This window comes from Pecten maximus, chromosome 4 (assembly GCF_902652985.1).
Source record: "Pecten maximus chromosome 4, xPecMax1.1, whole genome shotgun sequence".
Classification (NCBI taxonomy): domain Eukaryota; kingdom Metazoa; phylum Mollusca; class Bivalvia; order Pectinida; family Pectinidae; genus Pecten; species Pecten maximus.
In genome coordinates, this window is record NC_047018.1 from 15809716 (window position 1) to 15836932 (window position 27217).

The 27217-nt window shown below is 36.7% G+C and overlaps 1 protein-coding gene across 2 annotated transcripts; it reads left to right on the plus strand.

Moving 5' to 3' along the window:
• The first annotated feature begins 3111 nt into the window (after window positions 1–3111).
• On the plus strand, window positions 3112–19181 carry LOC117325363 (XK-related protein 7-like). Of its 2 annotated transcripts, XM_033881529.1 has the most exons (3): window positions 3114–3791; window positions 14807–15033; window positions 17022–19181. In XM_033881529.1, exons 1-3 carry the CDS (start codon window positions 3232–3234, stop codon window positions 17699–17701), a joined length of 1467 nt encoding a protein of 488 aa, XP_033737420.1. In that variant the 5' UTR covers window positions 3114–3231; the 3' UTR covers window positions 17702–19181. The 2 variants fall into 2 exon arrangements, with proteins under 2 accessions (XP_033737421.1, XP_033737420.1); XM_033881530.1 differs by lacking the exon at window positions 17022–19181 and having other exon boundaries at window positions 3112–3791; window positions 14807–15787.
• Window positions 19182–27217: the final 8036 nt, after the last annotated feature.

Genomic DNA, 27217 nt, shown 5'->3' on the forward strand with positions numbered 1-27217 from the left:
CACCCTTTCCCGTCCAGTTGGTCCCTCCCCTGTCGTCTGGGTACAATTCTTGATGACCGCTTCCACCAACATCCTCTCACTACCCTGTCTATATCAATAATGCATGCATTGTACAAGGATAAATCTAAATAATGAATTATCTCAATGAATGGGTTCATGCATCAGAATTGGTTTTGACTAATCTTCAGTGACCAAGTAGCTCAATCCTTCATTAAAGTATCTACCTAAAATCAATTATATCTATATCAATAGGTGCTAGTTCTCACCTCAAGCAGACAGGAAATTTGTTCACTACTTCACCCCAATATGGAGATAAATATGACAATATAATTCTGTACATGACCTCTCCTCATTATGGAGATATATCTGTATCAACTCAACTCCTGGTACCAATTTCATCCATAGTCGAGGAATTTAAGGTCGCAAAATGTCGCCTTGTCATGACCTTGAGAGATTCTGCAGATTCCAGAGTCAGTGGTGCAGGCATCCAAACCAGAACAGGAAGGAAGTGGTCGGCATCAACATCTGTAGACCAGACTGAAAGCATGTTGGAACTGGAGACGTTATTGGAAACACCTATATTGGTAGACAAGGACTGGGAATGCAGCACTTTCAACAGTGGAAACATGCATCAGTTACAGAAAGACAAGGATGGTTCAGAGTGAAGTAAGGAGGATAGAAGAGGACCATCAGAAAGCAAAAGCAGTGGAGCTTGGGAAGCAAGGAACGTGGATGAAATGGGACTTACCCAACAGGAAACTATATATCATGGTCGGAACTGTGGAGAAAGGACCAGTACAGGATGGCTTTCCTGTTAAGGGCCGTGTATGACACGCTACCGTCCCCGGCAAATCTTCATCAGTGACGTAAGGCTTACTGAGGACCCTAGTTTTCAACTGTGTGGGAAACGGGGAACAATGTCCCTATCCTATCAGGGTGTCCAGTAGCATTGTCACAGGGACGTATATATGGATGGCGTCATGACAAGGTCCTGTGTGAGCTTGCCATCATAGTAGACGCAGAAAGGAAGAAGCGCCAAAAGACAGCAGTAGGTCAGGAAAAGGTCTTCATGAAGCAAGGGGAAACAGCAGAGGTGAGGAAACCAGTTATTCCATCATTATATAATTACTGGACAGAGGAAGGTACTGAGAGTTGAAAGTGGACCTGGATGCATGGGAGACTTCTGTTCCCAGGTATTGTTGAAACAACACTTCGCCCAGACATGGTTCTCACGGCGACACAGTCCAAGATTCTCATCCTAGTGGAACTCACTGTACCATGGGAGGAGAATTGTGAAGAGGCACATGAGAGGAAGAACCTGAAATACGCTGACCTGACATCAGACTGTCGAGATAGGGCTGGAAGGTGTGGATGTTTGCAGTTGAGGTTGGTTGCAGAGAGTTCCCAGCACAGTCGGTGGGCAGGTCGTTGCAACAACTAGGAATGCAGGGAAAGGCCAAGTCATCGGCCTTGAGAAAACTTGGAGAGGCAGCAGAAAGAGCATCATTCTGTACATGACCTCTCGATCCCCATTATGGAAATATATGACAACATAATTCTGTACATGACCTCTCCCCATTATAGTGATACATGTATGTATATGACATAATTCTGTATATGACCTCTAGCTATCTCCCCATTAACAGGGGAGACTTCAGTAAAGTTCCTGGCCTAACCAGGGAGATATTTGACAGTCAACGGAAGCAATTAAAATCAACGAAGTCCTACACAAAAATTTGATCACCACTTTGTGCAGTTCAGAGACATCCAGCCGACTACCTCCCAGATTTAGTCCATCTTCAAACCAGAGAGCTGACGACCTCTAACAATGGGATTAAGAAGTGCATCTATCGAATAAGAAATTAAGGATCATCGCATCTACACAGAAGAAGTAAAGTCTCACAAACTTCTATAAAACAGACTTTTTTAGGGCCACCAATTCCCCGATACATGGAGCTGATACCAGCATGATAATATATATTTTTTTCTTGAACCTACTAAACCAGTTAAATCATCCCTGAGAGCTATTATTTTTAACCCTTTAATTCCCTGGTGAAAACATAGTAACGTACAAGATGATCTAAGGGGAATGACTCTCAGAAACGATAAGAAAATAATGCAAAACTAATTTTTTAGCTTGTATTCTTGAAGTGAAGTCAGCTATTATGACTAAAATTAAATGTTTTTGGGTGTCTGACATCCTCTTTTAGTCTTTATAACCTTTTGGGAGTTTTTTGGGTTTTTGTTTTGATATTTTTGTTTAAATGGTGCTGCCATCCTTTTACAGGTGTATGACTCCTAGGCCTTTCTCACTTGCACTTTTTTCTATGTCAGAGGTATTTTGTTGGATAAGGGTATAGTTTGTTGCTTTTGCCTGGATCCAACTTCCAAATGTTTACATTTATGAACATTGAACTTCATCAACCAACTTTCTGTCCATTGACACATCTTTTATATAGAGCTGTAAACTGAGTTGTTATTCTAGATCTTGTGTCAAGTTTTGGTTGTATAGTTTGGAGTCAACGGTAAATAGCTTGGTGCACATTGCAACATTTCTGGCAAGCCATTTAATACATTTATGTATGTTAGAAAAAGTATAGGCCCGATTACACATCCTTGTTGGACTCCGCTTAGGTATGCTTTCCAATTTTGCACCACTAGGCATACAAGTATAACGACCACTTGTGGAGTTAAAGAATATTTAATCACTTGCTACACACGTCATCTGCCATTTAGTATCTGTAATAATTTTAATGATATAATTTAAGTGCCAAAATATCAATCATAATTAACATAAATGATATGTGCCTGTATTATATAATCATATATATTTTATGTGTATTTGAGTATATTTTATGTGTAATCGAGTATATTTGAGTGTATTTGAGTATATTTGAGTGTATTTGAGTAAAAAGTCAAGCCGTATTTCGGCATGTCTTCTTGTATTTTGTGTTTACATCATATTTCGCTACCTTTTACATGAATAAACATTGTTATTAAACAAGGAGGATGAGGTTTTACATTCAAGTGAAACACTTTATTCTTTGTTTTCTACAATAAGTACTTTGTATACTTACCGACTTCCTGGGTCAATATTTAAAATGTTAGAAATGATTGCAATACCCCCTTTAAGCCCCTAGGTCTGCTAAGCATAATCCAAGCGTCGATCTGGCTCGACTGTCAACAACAAACGCACATATGACCCCGAGAAGGTGAGAAGTAAACACCGAAATGGCTTCGTTCTCGGGTGGCGTATCAAATTCACGTTGTAACGGCCGTGGAAAGAGAATTCAAACGCGACGGACAAAATCCGAACTAATATCAGAACAGAAACAAACAGCCAATGGATATCAAGTTAACACGTTACAGTTAAAATCCCGAGAGGACACGAGCCATGCAGACCGTCCGACCCAGCCCTCTGCCACCGTGTTCCGGAGAGACAGTTTTCTGGATCCCGATTTGATTGATCAGACAGATGGCTCGTACCGTTATCCATTTACCAAACTAGACCTTTTTATAACGGTATGTTCGACGATATTTTTCCTTTATGACTTTGTTTCTGACATTGTACTGACAGAAGAATATTACCGACATGGACGGTACTTGGCATTCTGGCTGACAGCAAGTTTTACTGTTGTGCCCGCTGTCATATCTAATGGTTTGAGTATACAGTGGTACTACCTGGATTACAGACGTGAGAAAAAACATCCGGAAATCGTGAGCACGTCTTTGTGTACATGGTTCTGTCGCGTGTTCTTCACGTTCCCTCTCATGATGGGACCAGCAGTGCGGTAAGATTCAATTTACAATCAGACTATATTAATTAAGGGAGAATTAATTAATGGTTAGTGTGTACATGTTTTTAAGTATAAACTGTATTTTGGGCACCTTAAAGAAAGTCAAAATTGGTGAAAGTCTTTCTATCCCGAGACAATAATAAAGCTTGTATTTAAAGACACTAAACATATATATGTCTTCTATTTGTCCTGCAACAGTCATAAAAAAATATGCATTTTTTAGTGAAACGCTATTAACAACATTCCCAAATAAAATTCATCTGTTTTGCGTCACTGCTGAATACAGCAGAAAATATGTGGTAGGTGCACATGTATTCCAATAAAGCGGATGCCTGTTTCAGGAAAAAGATAAATACAATGATAATATACGTTCGAAAGCTCATGTGATGATTAATATTTATTTTCGGATATTTACTACACAGTTCCACACAATTAAGTAAATATCTGATAATATAATACACCTAAAACATCACAATGTGTTCCACTTCAGTTTGTCTTACTATGTGTTTGCATTGCCTTTTACCTATAGATATTCTTTGATTGGTTGTCAAAAGGTACGAGGCCTGGAGACTCACCTGCCCTACAAGGTGGTTTCTAGGTTCAAATTCCTCCCCTTGCCCCTAGCAAAATTCCATGCATACCTCCATCTGGTTCAAAAACAGCAATTACTATATGTTGATATAATTTGTTTTGGAATTATTGTAAAATAAATAAAGTTTTATATATATATATCATGATATGAATCTGTGGCAGCACAGACGTATTATAGGACTAATACAGAGCAATGAACATCAAATATGTTAATGTTGTTGTTCATAAACATGTCAAAAGCTGTGTTTAGATTCTTTAATGAACTCCATTCAGGTGAAATAAATGTAAAACATATCACAGACATTTTGTTATTTAAATATAGTTAACTAAATTATGTCATTATAAAATTTTGTCAAGGTTTTCAGACAGCAATCAGCTGCTATTTTCAGGGGATTGTTTTTAATAATGTTTTAGTAAAGAAAACATATCTCAGATGCAAAACTGACACTACATATATATCTTCTACTGCACTGTATTCCTCACCACACAAACATCCTAGTAATGTTGTCATGTGTAATATTAAGGTCAAGTGATGACCTAGGTAGAAAACCATGCAGGGTATTAGCTACAGGTTATAAATTAACCTCAGGTCAAATGTGTGACTATCCCTGTGATGATAAATATCTATAGACATTGGTGAACATATTATAAATACTATAATGTCCAGACATTACACTCACTAGTACTTACTGACTTGATATCAACCAGCATGTATTCTTTGTACATTTAGTACCAATTACTCTGTTAGGTTGTCTAAAAGATACCAATTAAGAGATATATCAAGTTCAAACCGAAAAAAAAACATGGCATAATAACACAAATGCACACATATTCATCAGTTATCCCCTCACAAAACGTGGTTGACAGGTTATAGAGGGATCTTTCAGCACACAAAATACCTACATGTAATTCACCAAAATAGAATTTTGATGTTCAGCACTGTCTACTATTATTTTGTATCAGATTTCCATGAAACTTCCAATTCATGCTATTGATATATATATTTGATGAGTTCCTGATGTGACAACATTAGTATTGCTGTCTTTACTTTACCTATAGCTTGGTTCATATGGAAGAAATTTCCGTAATGATATGGTTTTGAAAAGACATATATATGTCACAACATGCAGTAAACCAACAGACCGAGACAGCAAACAGTAGAGAGACAATCTGACCCAATGAGCTATCAACTGGCCACCAGCAATTGACCAGTCCACTTTATACTGGCAAATCTGATTAGAAGCTTATATTGATTGACAAAAACCTTGAAATTATTGGATGATCTCACAAATGTCCAGGAATATCCCAGGTAAAGGCCTCCAAAAAGTGTCTCTCCCTCCCTCCCCCCCCCCCCCCCCCCCCCCCCCCCCCCCCCCCCCCCCCTCCTTAACTGTTGAATCTCAGTATAGTTAACAGATCTGTATAGTGTAGGTATAATCAATTATTTCTAAAAGGTAATACATGTATCATATGTTCACTGTTAATGATTTTCTTGTTTCCAGGGAGGTGGTTCTTGGTCTTTACTGGTACTTGAACAAAACAAAGATTTGAATCACCACTTAATCCCGACTGTAATCACTAAGTTCTGAGGAGCTATGAATAAATGAATATCTCATTTTACAAAGAATTCTTTAGTTCAGGGTGATAGAAAATCAATCCTTCCCCTACAGTAGACGTATGTTATGAACACATGTTTGTGGGTATGGCTAGCTACACTACACATATATACAAATGATGTATACAAATGTATATAAACACTATTTGTAGACATGTCACTTACCATCAAAGAAAGAAGAAGAATACAAATAATAGTTTTGATTACCCGTCCCTGTCAAGTACCTGGCTGTAAAATCTAATTTTCAAAATAAACTTGAGGTGATTATCATCAATCCTGACACTTACAGTTTTCAGTGCTGAGTTTATTACTTAAAGACATATAAATTCAGTAAAAGGTTTAGTACTGTACTGTACATGTCACATTAATAAAGCTGAGGTTTGAACCCTCATTATGTTCCTGTAAGTTGTTCTTCTGTATGTGTTGTGTTATAATTATGACATTGTGTTCCTGTGAGTTGTTCTCCTGTATGTGTTGTGTTATACTGTCATTGTGTTCCTGTGAGTTGTTCTCCTGTATGTGTTGTGTTATACTGTCATTGTGTTCCTTTGAGTTGTTCTCCTGTATGTGTTGTGTTATACTGTCATTGTGTTCCTTTGAGTTGTTCTCCTGTATGTATTGTGTTATACTGTCATTGTGTTCCTGTGAGCTGTTCTCCTGTATGTGTTATACTCCTGACATTGTGTTCCTGTGAGTTGTTCTCCTGTATGTGTTGTGTTATACTCATGTCATTGTGTTCCTGTAAGTCGTTCTCCTGTATGTGTTGTGTTATACTGTCATTGTGTTCCTTTGAGTTGTTCTCCTGTATGTGTTGTGTTATACTGTCATTGTGTTCCTGTGAGTTGTTCTCCTGTATGTGTTGTGTTATACTGTCATTGTGTTCCTGTAAGTTGTTCTCCTGTATGTGTTGTGTTATACTGTCATTGTGTTCCTGTGAGTTGATCTCCTGTATGTGTTGTGTTATACTGTCATTGTGTTCCTGTGAGTTGTTCTCCTGTATGTGTTATACTCCTGACATTGTGTTCCTGTGAGTTGTTCTCCTGTATGTGTTGTGTTATACTCATGTCATTGTGTTCCTGTAAGTCGTTCTCCTGTATGTGTTGTGTTATACTCCTGACATTGTGTTCCTGTAATTTGTTCTCCTGTATGTGTTGTTCTATAATCCTGACATTGTGTTCCTGTGAGTTGTTCTCCTGTAAGTGTTGTGTTATACTCCTGTCATTGTGTTCCTGTGAGTTGTTCTCCTGTATGTGTTGTGTTATACTCCTGTCATTGTGTTCCTGTGGGTTGTTCTCCTGTATGTGTTGTGTTATACTGTCATTGTGTTCCTGTGAGTCATTCTCCTGTGTTGTGTTATACTCCTGTCATTGTGTTCCTGTAAGTTGTTCTCCTGTATGTGTTGTGTTATACTCCTGTCATTGTGTTCCTGTGAGCTGTTCTCCTGTATGTGTTATACTGTCATTGTGTTCCTGTAAGTTGTTCTCCTGTATGTGTTGTGTTATACTGTCATTGTGTTCCTGTGAGTTGTTCTCCTGTATGTGGTATACTCCTGTCATTGTGTTCCTGTGAGTTGTTCTCCTGTATGTGTTGTGTTATACTCCTGTCATTGTGTTCCTGTGAGTTATTCTCCAGTATGTGTTGTGTTATACTCCAGTCATTGTGTTCCTGTGAGTTGTTCTCCTGTATGTGTTGTGTTATACTCCTGTCATTATGTTCCTGTGAGTTGTTCTCCTGTATGTGTTGTGTTACACTGTCATTGTGTTCCTGTGAGTTGTTCTCCTGTATGTGTTGTGTTATACCGTCATTGTGTTCCTGTGAGTTGTTCTCCTGTATGTGTTGTGTTATACTGTCATTGTGTTCCTTTGAGTTGTTCTCCTGTATGTGTTGTGTTATACTGTCATTGTGTTCCTTTGAGTTGTTCTCCTGTATGTATTGTGTTATACTGTCATTGTGTTCCTGTGAGCTGTTCTCCTGTATGTGTTATACTCCTGACATTGTGTTCCTGTGAGTTGTTCTCCTGTATGTGTTGTGTTATACTCATGTCATTGTGTTCCTGTAAGTCGTTCTCCTGTATGTGTTGTGTTATACTGTCATTGTGTTCCTTTGAGTTGTTCTCCTGTATGTGTTGTGTTATACTGTCATTGTGTTCCTGTGAGTTGTTCTCCTGTATGTGTTGTGTTATACTGTCATTGTGTTCCTGTAAGTTGTTCTCCTGTATGTGTTGTGTTATACTGTCATTGTGTTCCTGTGAGTTGATCTCCTGTATGTGTTGTGTTATACTGTCATTGTGTTCCTGTGAGTTGTTCTCCTGTATGTGTTGTGTTATACTCATGTCATTGTGTTCCTGTAAGTCGTTCTCCTGTATGTGTTGTGTTATACTCCTGACATTGTGTTCCTGTGAGTTGTTCTCCTGTATGTGTTGTGTTATACTCCTGACATTGTGTTCCTGTAATTTGTTCTCCTGTATGTGTTGTTCTATACTCCTGACATTGTGTTCCTGTGAGTTGTTCTCCTGTAAGTGTTGTGTTATACTCCTGTCATTGTGTTCCTGTGAGTTGTTCTCCTGTATGTGTTGTGTTATACTCCTGTCATTGTGTTCCTGTGAGTTGTTCTCCTGTATGTGTTGTGTTATACTCCTGTCATTGTGTTCCTGTGAGTTGTTCTCCTGTATGTGTTGTGTTATACTCCTGTCATTATGTTCCTGTGAGTTGTTCTCCTGTATGTGTTATACTCCTGTCATTGTGTTCCTGTGAGTTGTTCTCCTGTATGTGTTGTGTTATACTCCTGTCATTGTGTTCCTGTGAGTTGTTCTCCAGTATGTGTTGTGTTATACTCCTGTCATTGTGTTCCTGTGAGTTGTTCTCCTGTATGTGTTGTGTTATACTCCTGTCATTGTGTTCCTGTGAGATGTTCTCCGGTATGTGTTGTGTTATACTGTCATTGTGTTCCTGTGAGTTGTTCTCCTGTATGTGTTGTGTTATACTGTCATTGTGTTCCTGTGAGTTGTTCTCCTGTATGTGTTGTGTTATACTGTCATTGTGTTCCTGTAAGTTGTTCTCCTGTATGTGTTGTGTTATACTGTCATTGTGTTCCTGTAAGTTGTTCTCCTGTATGTGTTGTGTTATACTCCTGTCATTGTGTTCCTGTGAGCTGTTCTCCTGTATGTGTTATACTGTCATTGTGTTCCTGTGAGCTGTTCTCCTGTATGTGTTGTGTTATACTCCTGTCATTGTGTTCCTGTGAGCTGTTCTCCTGTATGTGTTGTGTTATACTCCTGTCATTGTGTTCCTGTGAGTTGTTCTCCTGTATGTGTTGTGTTATACTCCTGTCATTGTGTTCCTGTGAGTTGTTCTCCTGTATGTGTTGGGTTATACTGTCATTGTGTTCCTTTGAGTCGTTCTCCTGTATGTGTTGTGTTATACTCCTGTCATTGTGTTCCTGTGAGTTGTTCTCCTGTATGTGTTGTGTTATACTGTCATTGTGTTCCTGTGAGTCGTTCTCCTGTATGTGTTGTGTAATACTCCTGTCATTGTGTTCCTGTGAGTTGTTCTCCTGTATGTGTTGTGTTATACTGTCATTGTGTTCCTGTGAGTTGTTCTCCTGTATGTGTTGTGTTATACTGTCATTGTGTTCCTGTGAGTCGTTCTCCTGTATGTGTTGTGTTATACTCCTGTCATTGTGTTCCTGTGAGTTGTTCTCCTGTATGTGTTGTGTTATACTGTCATTGTGTTCCTGTGAGTTGTTCTCCTGTATGTGTTGTGTTATACTCCTGTCATTGTGTTCCTGTGAGTTGTTCTCCTGTATGTGTTGTGTTATACTGTCATTGTGTTCCTGTGAGTCGTTCTCCTGTATGTGTTGTGTTATACTCCAGTCATTGTGTTCCTGTGAGTTGTTCTGTATGTGGTATACTCCTGTCATTATGTTCCTGTGAGTTGTTCTCCTGTATGTGACGTGTTATACTCCTGTCATGGTGTTCCTGTGAGTTGTTCTCCTGTATGTGTTGTGTTGTACTCCTGACATTGTGTTCCTGTGAGTTGTTCTCCTGTATGTGTTGTGTTATACTCCTGTCATGGTGTTCCTGTGAGTTGTTCTCCTGTATGTGTTGTGTTATACTCCTGACATTGTGTTCCTGTGAGTTGTTCTCCTGTATGTGTTATACTCCTGACATTGTGTTCCTGTGAGTTGTTCTCCTGTATGTGTTATACTGTCATTGTGTTCCTGTGAGTTGTTCTCCAGTATGTGTTGTATTATACTCCTGTCATTGTGTTCCTGTGAGCTGTTCTCCTGTATGTGTTGTGTTATACTCCTGTCATTGTGTTCCTGTGAGTTGTTCTCCTGTATGTGTTGTGTTATACTCCAGTCATTGTGTTCCTGTAAGTTGTTCTCCTGTATGTGGTATACTCCTGTCATTGTGTTCTTGTGAGTTGTTCTCCTGTATGTGTTATACTCCAGTCATTGTGTTCCTGTAAGTTGTTCTCCTGTATGTGTTATACTCCAGTCATTGTGTTCCTGTGAGTTGTTCTCCTGTATGTGTTATACTGTCATTGTGTTCCTGTGAGTTGTTCTCCTGTATGTGTTGTGTTATACTCCTGTCATTGTGTTCCTGTGAGTTGCTCTCCTGTATGTGTTGTGTTATACTGTCATTGTGTTCCTGTGAGTTGTTCTCCTGTATGTGTTGTGTTATACTGTCATTGTGTTCCTGTGAGTTGTTCTCCTGTATGTGTTATACTCCTGTCATTGTGTTCCTGTGAGTTGTTCTCCTTTATGTGTTGTGTTATACTCCTGTCATTGTACATGTGTTCCTGTGAGCTGCTTCGGACTGTATGATATTGATTGGCCTACAGCAGTGAGGATTACTTGGGCTTTGGGAGGGATTTTATTTTCATAAGGTTGGCACATTCCATGCAGAATTTACATAACAAATTGTTACATCCTCAGAGATTGTCAGGAGAGACACAGTTACTGTGCCTTCCCAGCTAGAGTTGTGATATACAGTTACTGTGCCTTCCCAGCTAGAGTTGTGATATACAATTGTCACTGATTTTCTTTAAAAAAAAAAAAGTGTACCTAATTGACTTGATAATTTGATAATATGATACACTATAACAACATTACAGTGATATTACGTTACAATGATATTACGTTACAGTGATATTACAGTACAGTGATATTACAGTACAGTGATATTACAGTACAGTGATATTACAGTACCGTGATATTACAGTATGTGATATTACAGTACTGTGATATTACAATACAGTAATATTACAGTATGTGATATTATATAATACAGTGATATTACAATACAGTGATATTACAGTACAGTGATATTACAGTACAGTGATATTACAGTAAAGTGATATTACAGTAAAGTGATATAGAGTACAGTGATATTACAATACAGTGGTATTACAGTACAGTGATATTACAGTACAGTGATATTACAATTCAGTAATATTATAGTACCGTGATATTACAGTATGTGATATAACAGTACAGTGATATTACAATACAGTGATATTACAGTGCAGTGATATTACAATACAGTGATATTACAATACAGTGATATTACAGTACAGTGATTTAATACAGTGATATTACAATACAGTGATATTACAATACAGTGATATTATAGTACAGTGATATTACAATACAGTGATATTACAGTACAGTGATATTACAATACAGTGATATTACAATACAGTGATATTACAGTACAGTGATATTACAGTACAATGATATTACAATACAGTGATATTACAGTACAGTGATATTACAATACAGTGATTTAATACAGTGATATTACAATACAGTGATATTACAGTACAGTGATATTACAGTACAGTGATATAACAGTATAGTGATATTACAATACAGTGATATTACAATACAGTGATATGACAGTACAGTGATATTACAGTACAGTGATATTACAGTACAGTGATATTACAGTACCGTGATATTACAGTATGTGATATTACAACACAGTGATATTACAATACATTGATATTACAGTACAGTGATATTACAGTATGTGATATTACAATACAGTGATATTACAATACAGTGATATTACAATACAGTGATATTACAGTACAGTGATATTACAGTAAAGTGATATTACAATACATTGATATTACAGTACAGTGATATTACAGTACAGTGATATAACAGTACAGTGATATTACAGTACAGTGATATTACAATACAGTGATATTACAGTACAGTGATATTACAGTACCGTGATATTACAGTATGTGATATAACAGTACAGTGATATTACAATACAGTGATATTACAATACAGTGATATTACAGTACAGTGAAATTACAGTACAGTGATATTACAGTAAAGTGATATTACAGTACAGTGATATTACAGTACAGTGATATAACAGTACAGTGATATTACAGTACAGTGATATAACAGTACAGTGATATAACAGTACAGTGATATTACAGTAAAGTGATATAACAGTACAGTGATATTACAGTAAAGTGATATTACAATACAGTGATATTATAGTACAGTAATTTTACAATACAATGATCAGTCCATTCTGGAATTGATGTAGGCATGTATACCATTTAAATGTGAAACTTTTATAACGGTTTATCTATATCAGTTTCTGAATTTGTTATGCATGTATTTGACACAAACTAATAAGGACTTTTATTTATTAATATTTTGATGCAATTTTACACAAGTCTAGGATCCAATTATATTGATTTTCTTGAAAAAGAAATTTTAATTTTTCTTAGAATTTTAGATACATTAACTGTACAGTAAAATAATATTATATCAATTAAATTAACAAGTTGAAGACATTTTACTGGTCACCAGTTCACTGATAGAATCTGTCCTGAATTAGAACCATTGTGCTTATATTGTATTTTACTGTGTATTCCTGGCCTAGTAATATTTACATCAGTCAGGTTTGTGTAATTATCACACCTCTATGATTCTAAACAAATCTTATGTAGATCTGTGATTTGATAAAAAAGAAATCTTTGTACTGTTCATACAATTTTAAGATGTATTCAGTATAAATTGCTGAGGTTTATTTGAAGAAATTTAACGCCCACAGAAAATAGATTCCAATCCCGCCTTAGTTAGTCATCACATTTTAATACTCTATATTTATATCAGTATCGGACATTGTAAGGATGAGAAGTGTCAGTGGAAATTAAATGTTAACAATGGTCAAAGAAAATCATGCGTTAAATGTTTACCTGTAAATTATATAACATGTCACTACAGTAGTAATGGGATTCTGTTTCTGGTTTTATATTTGATGATGATTGAATGCATATAACTAATCACACAATTATAATTGGTTTATAACAATAAAGCTTGTGTATCTAGATAAAATTCAGGGTAATAAATGTTGATCGGTACATATTTTTTTTTATTAAAAATTATATGGAAGTTGTGTGTTCTTTTTTTATAAAGTACTGAACACAAACATTCTGGATATTTTAACTAGAAACTAGTAACACTAGATTAAATTTGTCATCAAATGTGTAATAATAATTTATGAGTTCCCCTTTTGGCACACTACACAGCTGTTTTAGAATAGGTCACATGTACAGTGACCTTCAGCAATTCTACACACCACTGTGTGAAAGTAGGTCACAGTTATCTTCCAGTGTACTAAATAAACCACTGTGTAAAAATAGGTAATGTTGATCTTTATAAGCTTTTTACACAACTGTGTAAAAGTAGATCACAGTGACCCTCAGACATGTTACATCACTGTGCAGGCTTAGTTACGTAGGTCACAGTGACCTATATTTCCTCTCAACATATGTAAGATAGACAATTTGTGTTTCATCCCCATTCCATCTGACCTGATATACAATGTTAAGTATTCTTTCTTGATCTTTGAACTGTTGTACTCTTACTTAAAAACTTAACAACCTGAAAATATATCTCTGACAATTTACTTAATTAAGGTATATAAGTATATGTTAGTTGTTAATTATATATTTGTATAGATAGGTATATACGTGTATATACATTGTAGTAAAAACAGTGATGATACCGTAAACCAGAACGCGTTCTAGGAGAATAATGATAAGTTAATGCGTCTCTGTATGACGAAGCAGAAGTCATATACCTGTATCACGGTTGGGTAGAGATGCTGTAACGGGAGAGCTCCAGGTATATACACCTGTAGAATGTGTGATCATTGTGAGATCTGACAATATAGGGCTCCATGTGGTGACTCCGCTGTAGGCTCTCCTTTATTGGTGTTATATGTTCCTGACATCTAATATATACCTGTAGAATATCATTATACATCACAAAACAACATTGTAGTATATCATTACAATACCTTGCTATTAAATTTTGTATACTTTTGTGTACATAGATAAATACTCGTAGGTCTGAGAGGCGCTTATAGGGAATGATTTTTAATTAGGAAATGATCAGATGAAATACCAGTATGTCCAAAATATATATATATACATTATATAAAACATGATATTCATCAGTAATCAGTAGAAGGCCATTTATCACATGTGTATCATCAACACAATGGACATTTGGATGTAAACACATTATAATTAACTGTTGTCTGGGTACATGTACACATGACCTTATACAAATATACAGACATAGAAGGAAGAGTGATTTCTCAGGGCAAATCATCTTTACACTTTTGAATATTTATGTGAAGCACACTTAAATACCAAGAATCGGAGAACAAACCTCTTTACCTCTGATAATGTTTTGTTAGAATTCGGATTGGTCAATTTTGTAACCTATCATCTGACCTTGTTGTGGTTTATCATTTCAGACATGTGGAGTACATCTACCATGGGTGTAAGTCGTGGACAAAGAATCAGGATGATGATGACAAGAAGAAAAAGAAGGACCACCACTACAAGCAGATGTTGTATGAAGACAATGATGCAAGCTTGATACGGATGCTGGAGAGCTTTCTGGAGTCAGCACCTCAGCTCATCATCCAGCTGTACATCATCCTGACAGAGGATAAACATAACAGTCCTCTGTTCTTTACAAGTAAGGCCTGGGCTAATGTGTTCTTCACAAGTAAGGCCTGGGCTAATGTGTTCTTCACAAGTAAGGCCTGGGCTAATGTGTTCTTCACAAGTAAGGCCTGGGCTAATGTGTTCTTCACAAGTAAGGCCTGGGCTAATGTGTTCTTCATAAGTTAGACCCAGCTAATTATATATTTCTGTTTTTGGATTATCTGACCAGAAGACTGTCGTTGTCCAGTGTGTGAACATTTTTCACATTTCTTACTTCTTCTTAAGTTCCACCAATGGGATTCAGCTCATACTTACCTGAAATGATCCTGATATAGCCCTGACTAAGCATTATTATTTTTCGAGTCATCCAAGATGCACATGGCCAACAGTACCTTTATTTTTGCTACTAAATATATACATGTATACTACTCTTTAGAACTATAGTCTTTAAATTCAGAGGACAATTAAGCCCATGGGCCTTTTGTTTAAAAAAAAAAGATACAATTTCAATTTGTAATGTTGGTCAAAGAACTTGTAAAACTCTATGATCAACTTCCAGATTTTAAAAATCATTAGAATCAATTAATTACCAGATGCTACCAAAAAATAGTTACCATGCAGGTATTGCAAAATGGAAAGACCACCATTGATGGGTAAGGAATGGTGATATCGTTATCACGTAAACCTGTGGTGGATTAGAATATAACTTTTTAAATACAGTTGAAATTATCACAATCACTGACAGCAAATCATCTTTTGGTTTAATAAAAGTTGAATGAAATTGAGAAAGTTTAATATATGTTGTGATTTCAAACACGGAATGGACATGATGAGCAACCTCTTCATTTTCCATTTGTAGTTTTTAGCTAACCTGGTTCGAAGGACTGGTGAGCTTATACATGCCATGGTGAGGCGTCCGTCGTCAACATTTCCTTTAAATCCCTACTAGTCCTGAACGCCTGAATGGATTTTGATGAAATTAGGTCTGAAGCATAATTGGGGAAAGGAGATCAAACTTTGTGTAAACAGAGGGTGTGGTTCATTATTGGGCAAAGGATATCTTAAATTGTATAATTAGAGGGTATGGCTTCCCTGGGGCCGGAGGAAATTGAGGTAAGTCCTTTGAATCCCTACTAGTCGTGAACACCTGAATGGATTTTGTTGAAATTTGGTCTGGAGCATAATTGGGCAAATGAGATCTTATTCTGTATAAATGGAAGGTGTGGCTCCATTCAAGCTGAAGAGGCAGGGAAATTGAGGTAAGTCTTTTAAATCCCTACTAGTCCTGAATGCCTAAATTGTTTCCGATGAAATTTTGTTCTGAGCATTATTAGGCAAAGGAGATACAATGTTGTATAAATAGAGGGTGTGGCTCCATTTGGGGCAGGGCCACATACTGGAAATTTAGGTTAATCCAATAAATCCCTACTAGTTCTGAACAACTGAATTCATTTCGATGAAATATTGTCTGAATCATTATTATCCAAATGAAATCTAATGTTGTATAAAAGAAGAAAGTGGAACTCATGGGGCAGACGAAAAGGGGCCCAAAAGGGGAAATAAAGCAAAAAAAGAAAAGAAAAAAAAAGAACAAACATTAAAATACTTTTTCACGAATAAAAGGATTTGCTTTATCTGTATTTTGAACCATGTTGGAAGAGGTTCAAAAGTAGGAAAATATTTGAAATATCTTAAATTAGAGTATTTTGCCATACCATTACTGAAATATCCAGGTGAGTGATGCAGGCCCACTGGGCCTCTTGTTCCTAGCATCCTTTATAAATATCAAGTTGAATACCAGCAAAGTATTAAAAGTATTGATAATTTAAATAGAATTAATTGCTGTATGGTTTAAATGGTGTGTAGCAGGCCTTGTTTTCTTAATTGAATTAGCAGTTTCAGTGATTTTCTTCAATGATGAAACCGTTGAATGGAAAAAGAAAAATATATATATATTCATTTCGAATAGTCTTTAGAAGAGGAGAGATTTGTGTAACCAGAGACTTTGATCTATTACAGTGTACGTGCGTCCTGTGGCCATGTTTGGATCTTGGATTGGTCTATCCTGGTCCCTTGTCTCCTATCACCGAGCTCTCCGTGCTATGCATTCTCACGAGACGCCTACAGACAGTTACACCGCTGACCTTATGAAAAACGTCGGGGGAGCTGTCGGTTACTTCCTGTGGCGAGCCTGCGAGGTCGGACCTCGTGTTGTTATTATAGCACTGTTTGCATCACAGCTTGGTTATTTAGTCTTAATTGCAGCAGGTGTTCATTGGCTCTGTATGACCACATGGCTGTTTTTCCAGAAAACTGAATTTTATAAGAATCGTCGAGACGAGATTATATTCAACATTGTGATAGGTTATGTGTTAATTTTTTGTTTTATAAATACACGTGATGGGCATACGAGATTCAGAATCCTCATTTACTATTTTGTGTTTTACTTAGAGAATTTTTCCATGCTCGTGTCCTGGACATACTTCACATCTAATAAGAGTGACTGGTTCTACTTTGTGGCCATTATTGTAGTTACAGCTGGTTGTGTGTGTCAGGTAGTTTTTCAGATTTGTTTTTACCTATGCTGCCATCCAAAGAAAATTAAGATTTGCCTGAACCCTTGTAAAGATTTTATGTGTTACCAGTCAGTGTGTCATAGCCTGGATGAGGCTGACAGAGTACCTCCAGCTTATCTTTAGTAACAAACAAGAATTAGTACCTTGTACCTATACTCTTTAGTAACAGATGAGAATGAGTATCTTGTACCTATACTCTTTAGTAACAGACGAGAACGAGTATCTTTTAAGACCGAGTACCTTTTACTTATCTTTAATACCAGACAAGACTGAATACATTTCACCTATCTTAGGTAAGACACGCTACAGACCGAGTACCTTTTACCTATCTTAGGTAATATAACAGACAAGACTGACCGAGTACTTTTTACCTATAGTTAGTATCAGATGAGTCTGACCGAGTACCTTTTACCTATAGTTAGTATCAGACGAGACTGACCGAGTACTTTTTACCTATAGTTAGTATCAGATAAGACTGACCGAGTACCTTTTACCTATAGTTAGTATCTGATAAGACTGACCGAGTACCTTTTACCTATATTTAGTATCAGACGAGACTGACCGAGTACCTTTTACCTATAGTTAGTATCAGATAAGACTGACCGAGTACCTTTTACCTATATTTAGTATCAGATAAGACTGACCAAGTACCTTTTACCTATTGTTAGTATCAGATGAGACTGACCGAGTACCTTTTACCTATAGTTAGAACAAGATGAGACTGACCGAGTACCTTATACCTATTGTTAGTACAAGACGAGACTGACCGAGTACCTTTTACCTATAGTTAGTACAAGACGAGACTGACCGAGTACCTTTTACCTATAGTTAGTATCAGATGAGACTCACCGAGTACCTTTTACCTTTAGTTAGTATCAGATGAGACTGACCGAGTACCTTTTACCTATAGTTAGTATCAGATGAGACTGACCGAGTACCTTTTACCTATAGTTAGTACAAGACGAGACTGACCGAGTACCTGGCTATAGTTAGTATCAGATGTAACTGATGGAGTACATCCAGCTTATCTTTGGTATACACTAACAGATGTATTTATGTAGGTATTTTTACTTCTCTGTGTGCTGGTTGTTTAAGGGTAAATGTTTTAACATGGAGCTATAGATAAAGGTTAGTTGATGAGATGTTAAGCTGTTGTTTACCTGTGCCTTTGTTAATGTGTACACGAGGTTGTTATGTACTTAATAATTGTTGTACATTGTACATTAGTTCTTGTACATTAGAACTAATTAGCATTCAATTAACCAAGATAAAGATGATTTGATGTAATGAAAATAATTTTTTCAGAATTTTTATCTTAACAATAATATCCCAACTTATAAGGTTTAGCTGTGTTAATTTTACTGGGAAAACATCATACATGTTTGTTTGATAGAATTACATTGTTAACTACAGCAGCTTATGTTGTATTGGAAAAGTATTTGACACTTTTGTCGACTTTAAGTTGTCAATATTGTCCAATGTTTTAACAATAGCTCAAATTTCCTTTTCATTAAAGAGAAAATAAAGAGCATGGTATTTTTCTGGTATATTTGAAATTATTACAATTATTTTTATTTTATTGTTATTTTTTTTTGGGGGGGGGGGGGGGAGGACTTATGGATATTTGTTCACCATTGTCATGTCAGGTTCCTCTTGGTAAAATGGTATGGGTTCACAGGCCCAACCTTGTCAATTTTTTTCCACAGTACTCTGGTTTCCTCCTCCCACACCAATTAAGTCCCTCACATGGTTCAATCCAGGCCAACCAGAGTGATTGATATAAGTTAATGTAATTTGATTAACAATTAGTGTAAAATACATTAACACGTTTACATTCATGTCTCACATATACAACTAGGGCAATAAATATTTTTACCTGTATACCTGAAATTAGTTCCTAACATAACTTGCCTGTATACTTATTACCGGGTATGAGTTCCGAACATCATTTACCTGTATACCTGTAATTAGATCCTCATTTTACTTGCCATACCTGTAATTACCTGTATACCTGTAATTAGATCCTATTTTCACCTGCCATACCTGTAATTACCTGTATACCTGTAATTATATCCTAACAAGTGTAGCTGTATTCTTACATGTATCACTAATTATTTCCGAACATACATACTTGTATTTTACCTGTATACCTGTAATTATTTCTTAACATGTGTATAGCTGTATTTTTACATGTATAACTAATTAATTCCTAACATACATACCTGTATTTTTACCTGTATTCCTGTAACTATTTCCGAACATGCATTTTACCTGTTTACCTGTAATTATTTCCTTATATACTTTCCTATGTTTTTTTACCAGTATTTTTCCCCACCATTCTTAACTGTATTTTACCTTTGTACCTGTAACTTTGTCACTTTGATACAGGGAGGGATGATACTGATACTGACCGGTCTGGGGAAATTTGTCACTTTTGATACAGGGAGGGATGATACTGACCGTTCGGAGAACAATGATTGATGGGTGATATTGACCAGTCTGGGGAAATTTGTCACTTTGATACAGGGAGGGATGATACTGACCAGTCTGGGGGAATTTGTCACTTTGATACAGGGAGGGATGATACTGATACTGACCGGTCTGGGGAAATTTGTCACTTTGATACAGGGACGGGCGATTATGACTGACCAATCTGGGTAAATTTAAATCTTTGATAACTTTATAACAGGGAGGGATGATACTGACCGGTTGGGGTACAGGTGTAGCTGAACTGGACTGGGTCGATCATCGGCGACCAGGTAGCTCAATCGGTAGAGCATCCGGCTAGTGTTCGGAGGTCCCGGGTTCGAACCCCGGTCTTGCCGTGCATTTCCACTCCTACTACAAAGGGATGGGTGATACTGACCAGTCTGGGTAAATTTGTCACTTAAGATACAGGGAGGGATGATACTGATACTGACCAGTCTGGGGAAATTTGTCACTTTTGATACAGGGAGGGATGATACTGACCGTTCGGGGAACAATGATTGATGGGTGATATTGACCAGTCTGGGTACAGGGACAGGTGGTACTGATCAGTCTGGGTACAGGGATGGGTGATACTGACCGGTCTGGGTACAGGGACGGGTGGTACTGACCAGTCTGGGTACAGGGATGGGTGATACTGACCAGTCTGGGTACAGGGATGGGTGATACTGACCGGTCTGGGTACAGGGATGGGTGATACTGACCGGTCTGGGTACAGGGATGGGTGATACTGACCGGTCTGGGTACAGGGATAAGTGATACTGACCAGTCTGGGTACCGGGACGGGTGGTACTGACCAGTCTGGGTACAGGGATGGGTGATACTGACCGGTCTGGGTACAGGGATGGGTGATACTGACAAGTCTGGGTACAGGGATGGGTGATACTGACAAGTCTGGGTACCGGGACGGGTGGTACTGACCAGTCTGGGTACAGGGATGGGTAAAACTGACAAGTCTTGGTACAGGGATGGGTGGTACTGACCAGTCTGGGTACAGGGATGGGTGATACTGACCGGTCTGGGTACAGGGATGGGTGATACTGACCGGTCTGGGTACAGGGATGGGTGATACTGACCGGTCTGGGTACAGGGATGGGTGATACTGACCAGTCTGGGTGCAGGGATGGGTGGTACTGATCAGTTTGGGTACAGGGACGGGTGGTACTGACAAGTCTGGGTACAGGGATGGGTGATACTGACCGGTCTGGGTACAGGGATGGGTGGTACTGATCAGTTTGGGTACAGGAAGGGTGGTACTGACAAGTCTGGGTACAGGGATGGATGATACTGACCGGTCTGGGTACAGGGATGGGTGATACTGAACAGTCCGAGTACAGGGACGGGTGTTACTGACCAGTTTGGGTACAGGGACAGGCGATACTGACCAGTCTGGGTACAGGGACGAGTGAATACTGACCAGTCTGGGTAATTTTCATGTTAATATTTCATTGATGCAATTTTTTACCAAGTTTTAATTAACTTTTTAAAATTCTTGTTTTTATCAATTTTCAGTTAATTAAGATTCTTGTCCTTGTTGTAAGTAATCTATAGTAAACTTTGAAATGATACAATTCCTATTAATTCGTTCTAAATTGGTGTTACTAGTCCTGTTGTTATTTGTTACATATTTGTGTTGAAGAAAGATTGATACTAGATAATCATTCCATTGTTCAAGGTACTACTTTATATAAAAAGTAAAAGCATCATTAACTTTACAGCAATTAGGAGACCTATCTTCTGCAATATTCACTGCCTGACCAAAGTTTGATCATGTCATCTTTATTCTTTGTTTCATTGTTCATGTAAGGGTTAATTATGCTTATGTTATCCAAGGATTGAAAGTTAACTTTTTTTTTGTCTAGCTTACATGTTATCAAACACACAACTAATGCTGATCACAGTGTTAATACTATGAAATAAGAACTTTCCATCCAAACTCGAAACACACACCACTTTTTATAAAGATAAGGCCAGAATTATCGCAAACCAGGAAGTTGATTTCAGACTAAGACAATGTAAGGGAGGTGTCTAATACAAAATATCCTATTTTCTTGTAGAAGATTTTCTTCCATATCTTCAGCTTAATTTATATTGTTACTGGGGGGGGGGGGGGGGGGGGGGGGGGAAACCAACCAGTTTAGTGTTAAAACTGGAGAAAAGCACCCGGAATTGTTAGAGGTACTGAGGGGGTGATCTGACTTGTCTATACAGATAGACTTGCCTCGTTTATACTGGCTATTATTGTTGGTCTGTTTTCTGTACAGTTTAGGTTTCACTAATAGTGCTATAAATTAAACACGATTGTAGGGTTATGAATTCATAATATTAACCTGCCCTCCAATCTACAGAGTTTGTAAAAACTTAACCACAAAGCTTGTGCCACATTTTTAAAGCTCTCTTTGTAAAACCTTACACACAAACGCTTGTGCCACATTTTTAAAGCTCTCTTTGTAAAACCTTACACACAAAAGCTTGTGCCACATTTTTAAAGCTCTCTTTTTTACTTTGATTTTATGTATTTTTATTGATAATTTATTTGATATTTGATACAGTTTTGATTTTTTGACCAGTGTTTAAGTTTTGTATAATTGTTTTATTGACTGTTTATAGTATTACTTATGCAGTTACATTTATTCCTAAGAAAATTATTTTCCAAGTCTGGCCAGGTAAATTATTATAATTATTTAAGTCTGACCAGGTATACTATTATGTATAAGTCTGGCCAGGTATACTATTATGTATAAGTCTGGCCAGGTATATTATTATATATAAGTCTGACCAGGTATACTATTATATATAAGTCTGGCCAGGTATATTATTATGTATAAGTCTGGCCAGGTATACTATTATATATAAGTCTGACCAGGTATACTATTATATATAAGTCTGACCAGGTATACTATAAGGTATATGTCTGACCAGGTATACTATAAGGTATAAGTCTGGCCAGGTATACTATTATGTATAAGTCTGGCCAGGTATACTATTATATATAAGTCTGACCAGGTATACTATTATATATAAGTCTGGCCAGGTATACTATTATATATAAGTCTGACCAGGTATACTATTATATATAAGTCTGGCCAGGTATACTATTATGTATAAGTCTGGCCAGGTATACTATAAGGTATAAGTCTGGCCAGGTAAATTACTATAATTATATAAGTCTGGCCAGGTAAATTATTATATATAACTATTAAGTCTGGCCAGGTATACTATTATGTATAAGTCTGGCCAGGTATATTATTATGTATAAGTCTGGCCATGTATATTATTATGTATAAGTCTGGCCATGTATATTATTATGTATAAGTCTGGCCAGGTATATTATTATGTATAAATCTGGCCAGGTATATTATTATGTATAAAGCTGACCAGATATACTATTATATATAAGTCTGGCCATGTATACTATTATGTATAAGTTTGACCAGGTATATTATTATGTATAAATCTGGCCAGGTATATTATTATGTATAAATCTGGCCAGGTATATTATTATGTATAAAGCTGACCAGATATACTATTATATATAAGTCTGGCCATGTATACTATTATGTATAAGTTTGACCAGGTATATTATTATGTATAAATCTGGCCAGGTATATTATTATGTATAAATCTGGCCAGGTATATTATTATGTATAAGTTTGACCAGGTACATTATTATGTATAAATCTGGCCAGGTATATTATTATGTATAAATCTGGCCAGGTATATTATTATGTATAAGTCTGGCCAGGTATATTATTATATATAAGTCTGGCCAGGTATATTGTTATGTATAAATCTGGCCAGGTATATTATTATGTATAAATCTGGCCAGGTATATTATTATGTATAAATCTGGCCAGGTATATTATTATGTATAAGTCTGGCCAGGTATATTATTATATATAAGTCTGGCCAGGTATATTATTATATATAAGTCTGGCCAGGTATATTATTATGTATAAATCTGGCCAGGTATATTATTATGTATAAATCTGGCCAGGTATATTATTATGTATAAATCTGGCCAGGTATATTATTATGTATAAGTTTGACCAGGTATATTATTATATATACGATGTCTATTATGTAAATCAGGTATATATTGTAGTGGTACTTTGGTTTGTGTACTGTATAGTTATACAAGTCTGGCCAGGTATATAATTTTGTATGTAAAATTGAATGCATGTGCAGGGTAAGATATGCTAAAATGTTTGTTCACAATAGATCATTGTTATAAATAAATGGTATATCATGTACCTGTCAGGATACAGGTACGTACAATGTTGTTTGGTATCAGATCGTACAATATATACATATATTGTTATAAATACCGTTATATAATGTGCCGGTCATGATACAGGTACGTACATTGTTGTTTGGTATCAGATCGTACAATATATACATATATTGTTATAAATACCGGTATATCATGTACCTGTCACGATACAGGTACATACAATATTGTTCGGTATCAGATCATACAATATATACATATATTGACATAAAGACAACTCAGGGTTTTGCATAATATGGCTTTGTTACTTAATTACCTTGTTATCATTATTACAATGGATTTCAATTTTGTAATGTGTCACTGTGGAAAAGGTAGAGAGAAAAAAAATGTAAGGAAATTATAGTAATAGCCAAGAAAATGACAATATGAAATGAAAATTATTCCACTTTAGTTTCAGGCTTAAGTGTATTTTTTGTAACCAATGGCATTATCCCATTGTTTCTGAACATAATGCTGATTGTCTGGGAAGGAACAATGAATGGCTGTGGTACATGTCCCTTTTTGAATGGCCAAGAGCTAAAACATCATTTGGAATTATAAATTAAAGCGGGGAAATCCCCAAAGAACCAATGTCCATTCAGTGTAGTTTAGGAAAAAGGTTGTCTTCTAGGTCTCAGGAGGATACCACATATGGTATGCAGGGCGCTCTGCTTACCATCATTTGGAATTGTTGGACTAAACTTTAAAACATAGGTGTTACTTTGTGTACACGAGTCTAAAAAAGACTCAATTCAGATAAATGCCTTCATTGTAGCTTCTTGAATGGTCACAGTCAATTGGCAGGTATTTCCAAATCAGTTAATGTAGACTGGTTCCTTCCCTTAGTTCTCTACACTCCACCAGGGCTGCACTCCCCTCACAAAGGATTGGTATATAGTGGCTGGCCATGTTGATTTTTCATTAGTGAATTTGTACATATGTATATCTGGTGACATATTAATTGCTAATTTAAGACGTGGAAAGTCCCAATACACATGATGTATTTCAGTGTAAATATACCCTTTGATTGAAAAACAAAGAGGATCTTAAGTTTTGCTTTTTAAAATGACTTCAGGCAAACAGTGTCCCCTGTGTTGATGACGATGACATTATTCAGCAGAAGTAACCATCTCCATGATGACATACAATGCCCAAAAAAGATGCACACATGCTAGAATAGGAATTCTTATTCAAGATGCATATTATGGTTACTTACTGCTGATCCTCTGTAGTGGAAGGGAGGTAACTGAGGACGGTACCAGTTTAGTTTATGTTGATATCAGTTAAGTTTTTTGTGAAGCAGCTTTTTTTATATCTTTTTTTAAAGCTTTGCACCTCTGTATCATTAAATTGCAATAGGCTAGTCAGTTTGTATTTTTATATAAACATTTTTTTTATAAACAAATGCAATTACAAATTATTTATATTTGTATAGTGTCTCATCATATTATTTTGTCATTAAATCTACTGGCATGTTTATGTATAAACATGATCACAATGGCCAAAATACCTGAAAATATATTGCAGTCTGTAATGTTTCGGTGTTGAATTTATTTGTTCTACAGATTTTGCCTTGTGTTTCAAATACATACATATGTATCTAGTAAGTAATAATGAAGGTATGGTCACTTATAGACAGTGGATCCTATAAATACATGTTCCCTGGATGCATATTACTAGAGATAGACAATTTGTTTGCTGTAAACTTCAGTTCCTGTATCTTGTGTTTGTTTGCCTGTATACCTCAGTTCCTGTATCTTGTGTTTGCCTGTATACCTCAGTTCCTGTAGCTTGTGTCTGTTTGCCTGTATACCTCAGTTCCTGTATCTTGTGTTTGTTTGCCTGTATACCTCAGTTCCTGTATCTTGTTTCTGTTTGCCTGTATACCTCAGTTCCTGTATCTTGTGTTTGTTTGCCTGTATACCCCAGTTCCTGTATATTGTGTTTGTTTGCCTGTATACCTCAGTTCCTGTATCTTGTGTTTGCCTATATACCTCAGTTCCTGTATCTTGTGTCTGTTTACCTGTATACCTCAGTTCCTGTAGCTTGTGTCTGTTTGCCTGTATACCTCAGTTCCTGTATCTTGTGTCTGTATACCTCAGTTCCTGTATCTTGTGTCTGTTTGCCTGTATACCCCAGTTCCTGTATCTTGTGTTTGTTTGCCTGTATACCTCAGTTCCTGTATCTTGTGTCTGTTTGTCTGTATACCCCAGTTCCTGCATCTTGTGTTTGTTTGCCTGTATACCTCAGTTCCTGTATCTTGTGTCTGTATACCTCAGTTCATGTACCTTGTTAGTTTGCCTGTATACCTCAGTTCCTGTATCTTCTGTTTGTTTATCTGTATACCTCAGTTCCTGTATCTTGTGTCTGTTTGCCTGTATACCTCAGTTCCTGTATCTTGTGTTTGCCTGTATATCTCAGTTCCTGTATCTTGTGTCTGTTTGTCTGTATACCTCAGTTCCTGTATCTTGTGTCTGTTTGCCTGTATACCTCAGTTCCTGTATCTTGTGTCTGTTTGTCTGTATACCCCAGTTCCTGTATCTTCTGTTTGTTTGCCTGTATACCCCAGTTCCTGTATCTTGTGTCTGTTTGTCTGTATACCTCAGTTCCTGTATCTTTTGTCTGTTTGTCTGTATACCTCAGTTCCTGTATCTTGTATTTGTTTGCCTGTATACCTCAGTTCCTGTATCTTGTGTCTGTTTGCCTGTATATCTCAGTTCCTGTTTCTTGTGTTTGTTTGCCTGTATACCTCAGTTCCTGTATCTTGTGTTTGTTTGCTTGTATACCTCAGTTCCTGTATCTTGTGTTTGTTTGCCTGTATACCTCAGTTCCTGTATCTTGTGTGCAGTTTTTGTGTAGAACAAAAAGCACTACACTAAAAG

What these genes read in the sequence shown, in the direction of transcription:
- LOC117325363 (XM_033881529.1), top strand. Translation starts at nt 3,232, where the DNA reads ATGGCTTCGTTCTCGGGTGGCGTATCAAATTCACGTTGTAACGGCCGT. An exon ending in ATGATGGGACCAGCAGTGCG is followed by an intron (nt 3,792 to 14,806) that starts GTAAGATTCAAT and finishes TTATCATTTCAG; the next exon opens with ACATGTGGAGTACATCTACC. An exon ending in CAGTCCTCTGTTCTTTACAA is followed by an intron (nt 15,034 to 17,021) that starts GTAAGGCCTGGG and finishes GATCTATTACAG; the next exon opens with TGTACGTGCGTCCTGTGGCC.